At 29.0% G+C, this 2656-nt stretch overlaps 1 protein-coding gene across 1 annotated transcript; it reads right to left on the reverse strand.

Annotated features, from left to right (window-relative positions):
• Positions 1-603: 603 nt before the first annotated feature.
• LOC145829674 (histone H3.3 type 1-like) lies at positions 604-1501 on the reverse strand. The gene is made up of 2 exons (XM_082937529.1): positions 1369-1501; positions 604-881 (listed from the first exon to the last, which is right to left on the reverse strand). Exons 1-2 carry the CDS (start codon positions 1499-1501, stop codon positions 604-606), a joined length of 411 nt encoding a protein of 136 aa, XP_082793655.1.
• Between the last annotated feature and the right edge of the window lie 1155 nt (positions 1502-2656).

Below are 2656 nucleotides of genomic sequence, written 5' to 3' on the forward strand. Positions count from 1 at the left end.
GGTAGGGGCAACAGGTTAAAGGAAGTTTTGGGATTTTTAAACTTTTATGCTAGCTCCATCACCAATGTCAGCTGGCCTGAACTATAAAGACTTACGTTTAATGTTGTTTAACTTTCAGTTAAAAAAGAATTTAAATAAGAGATTATATAACTTTACCGTGGGTTTAAATTTAAGATATATAGAGCCGCAACAAATATCTTACTCTAGAGATACTAGGGTCTCCTTAAAAAAATATAAAATTATCAGACTTATAAATCGTAACATTTACAGTTTACATTAAACTTACACTCTTTAATAAAGTTAGGATTGAATTAAAGAATTAAAATCAAGAGGTTTCTTGCAAAGAGGGCAAATACTAAAATGGTTTAGGAAGACCTTAATTACATAAAAAATAACGCAAAACTACCCGCAGCATTTAAGTATTAGTAGATTCTAATTAAATTAGGCGGGGTTTTATTAATTTTATTTTACTAACTTAAATTTAAACAAAGATGTATGAATTTAAAAAAATAAATAACTACACATTTCTAGTTACAAGTTTATTGAACACTAAAAGCTAAAATATTAACTATCAAATAATAAGTGTCCTAGAGTGCTATTTATTTAAGCACGTTCACCACGGATACGACGGGCAAGTTGGATGTCTTTTGGCATGATGGTGACTCTCTTGGCATGGATGGCGCATAAGTTGGTGTCTTCAAAAAGTCCGACCAAGTAGGCTTCGGAAGCTTCTTGAAGTGCACCGATGGCTGCACTCTGGAAACGAAGATCTGTCTTGAAATCCTGGGCAATCTCTCTGACTAACCTCTGGAATGGCAGCTTGCGGATCAGAAGCTCAGTTGACTTCTGATAGCGACGGATCTCACGAAGAGCAACAGTACCTAAAAATTAAATCACAATCAGTAAATTGAAACACTTAAAGACTGTTTAATTTGTTTAATTTATCATGAAAGTTACTTTGTTAAGAACAGTAACACAGCTAATACATAGTAGGGTCCACAATAGGGTCATGACGAAAGTTTAGAAGGCTATGAGCAGTAAAGTGGTCAAAGAGGGCAGTAAGGTCATAATTTGAAACTTACACTGTATATACTGGAGTTGATATCAACTAGGTGCTTTTAATGGTATATTTTTGAAAAATCATGTTTTAGGGCCATGGCTCATTTTATTTCTTAAAACTTTAGGAGTCAATTGAAAATAAAGTTGGGAAACCCTGGTCTACAGTAACATAAGTATAAGTTTACAAAAGAAAATTTATGACGAGTTAGCACTAGTTTTAACAATAATTAAATAAAACATTTACACAGATCTAACATTAAAAAATTATTAGCGATTTTATATAAAACATTTGGTTGTATTAATTTTTACCTGGGCGGTAGCGATGGGGTTTCTTCACCCCACCAGTTGTTGGCGCGCTCTTTCTTGCAGACTTGGTGGCGAGCTGCTTGCGAGGAGCTTTTCCTCCGGTTGATTTGCGAGCGGTTTGCTTGGTACGAGCCATTGTGTAGTTTAGTTTTTGTTCTATGTCTGTGAAATGTCATAAATGTTAGTAAAAGATTCTTAAAATTTAAACATTTATAATTATGATGCTTTTGACAATTTTTTTTTATAATTGAAATTATGTTGTTGCAATTTATCCTAGTTGGACACAAGTGAGAAAAATTAAATTGGTTGTAGATGGACATTAAAAAATAAGTAAAACATGACCCGAATTTAATGTTAGTCTATCTATGTAACTAGAGTTTTTGTAGTTCTATTAATAGCCTTAATTTAAATTAATATTAATTAACTAAACTGAGTATGAAAACTTTAGTTCTCCAGTAACAAATATTAAGTTTAAAACAATAATAAAAGTTCCCTTTTTCTTTTTAATAACTAATTATAAAAACTTAGTTTTTCAAAAAGATAATTATGAAAATTTAATACAACTTTTTTTTTGAAAATTCAAAATTTTTTTAACCACATAAAAAAGTTAAACTTTAATCAAAATATCTCCAAATTTAACTTTAAAATTTTTAGAATTTCACAAGTAGTTTTAAAACATTTTTAATAAATTACAGAACTAAAAAGCAACTGAACTACTTCTACACTGAATATGTTAAAAATTCTATTGCAATTTATTCATCAATTATAGATTAAGTTTAAAAATAACTTTAAACTCACTTTTTAGTCAAAACTACACAATAAGCCTAAGTAGTTTACATAGTTGCCACACGTTTTCAAAAAAAAATATTTCCAGGTTTTACCAAATTTCTTCAAGGATTTTAAAACTACATACTTTTGGGGCAATTTTTAGTTTAAAATTAAGTTTAAGGTAAAAAATTGTGTTAAATAGTAAAAAAATATTAAGAAGATATATTGAAACCATTTAAATATGTTTTCTTATAATTAAAATTTTTGATGATGACAAAAATTTTTTATTTTTATGATAGGTTTTAAGAGTAAAATCAAAACTTTACTACTGAACATGTGAAAATTGTTAAAACTCCAGGTTTTTATAGTGATTTTTGTTCAAAATAACAAGTTTTTCCAGTTTTTTTTTCAAAATTTCTTAAATTCCAGATTTTTCCAGGTTTTAATTTTTTGCCTTAATTGTCAAATTCCATGTTTTTCCATGTCTTTACAGGATTCTAGGTAGAGTGGCAACTCTGAGTTT

This window comes from Thalia democratica, chromosome 2 (assembly GCF_965202585.1).
Source record: "Thalia democratica chromosome 2, ktThaDemo2.hap1.1, whole genome shotgun sequence".
In the NCBI taxonomy this organism is placed as follows: domain Eukaryota; kingdom Metazoa; phylum Chordata; class Thaliacea; order Salpida; family Salpidae; genus Thalia; species Thalia democratica.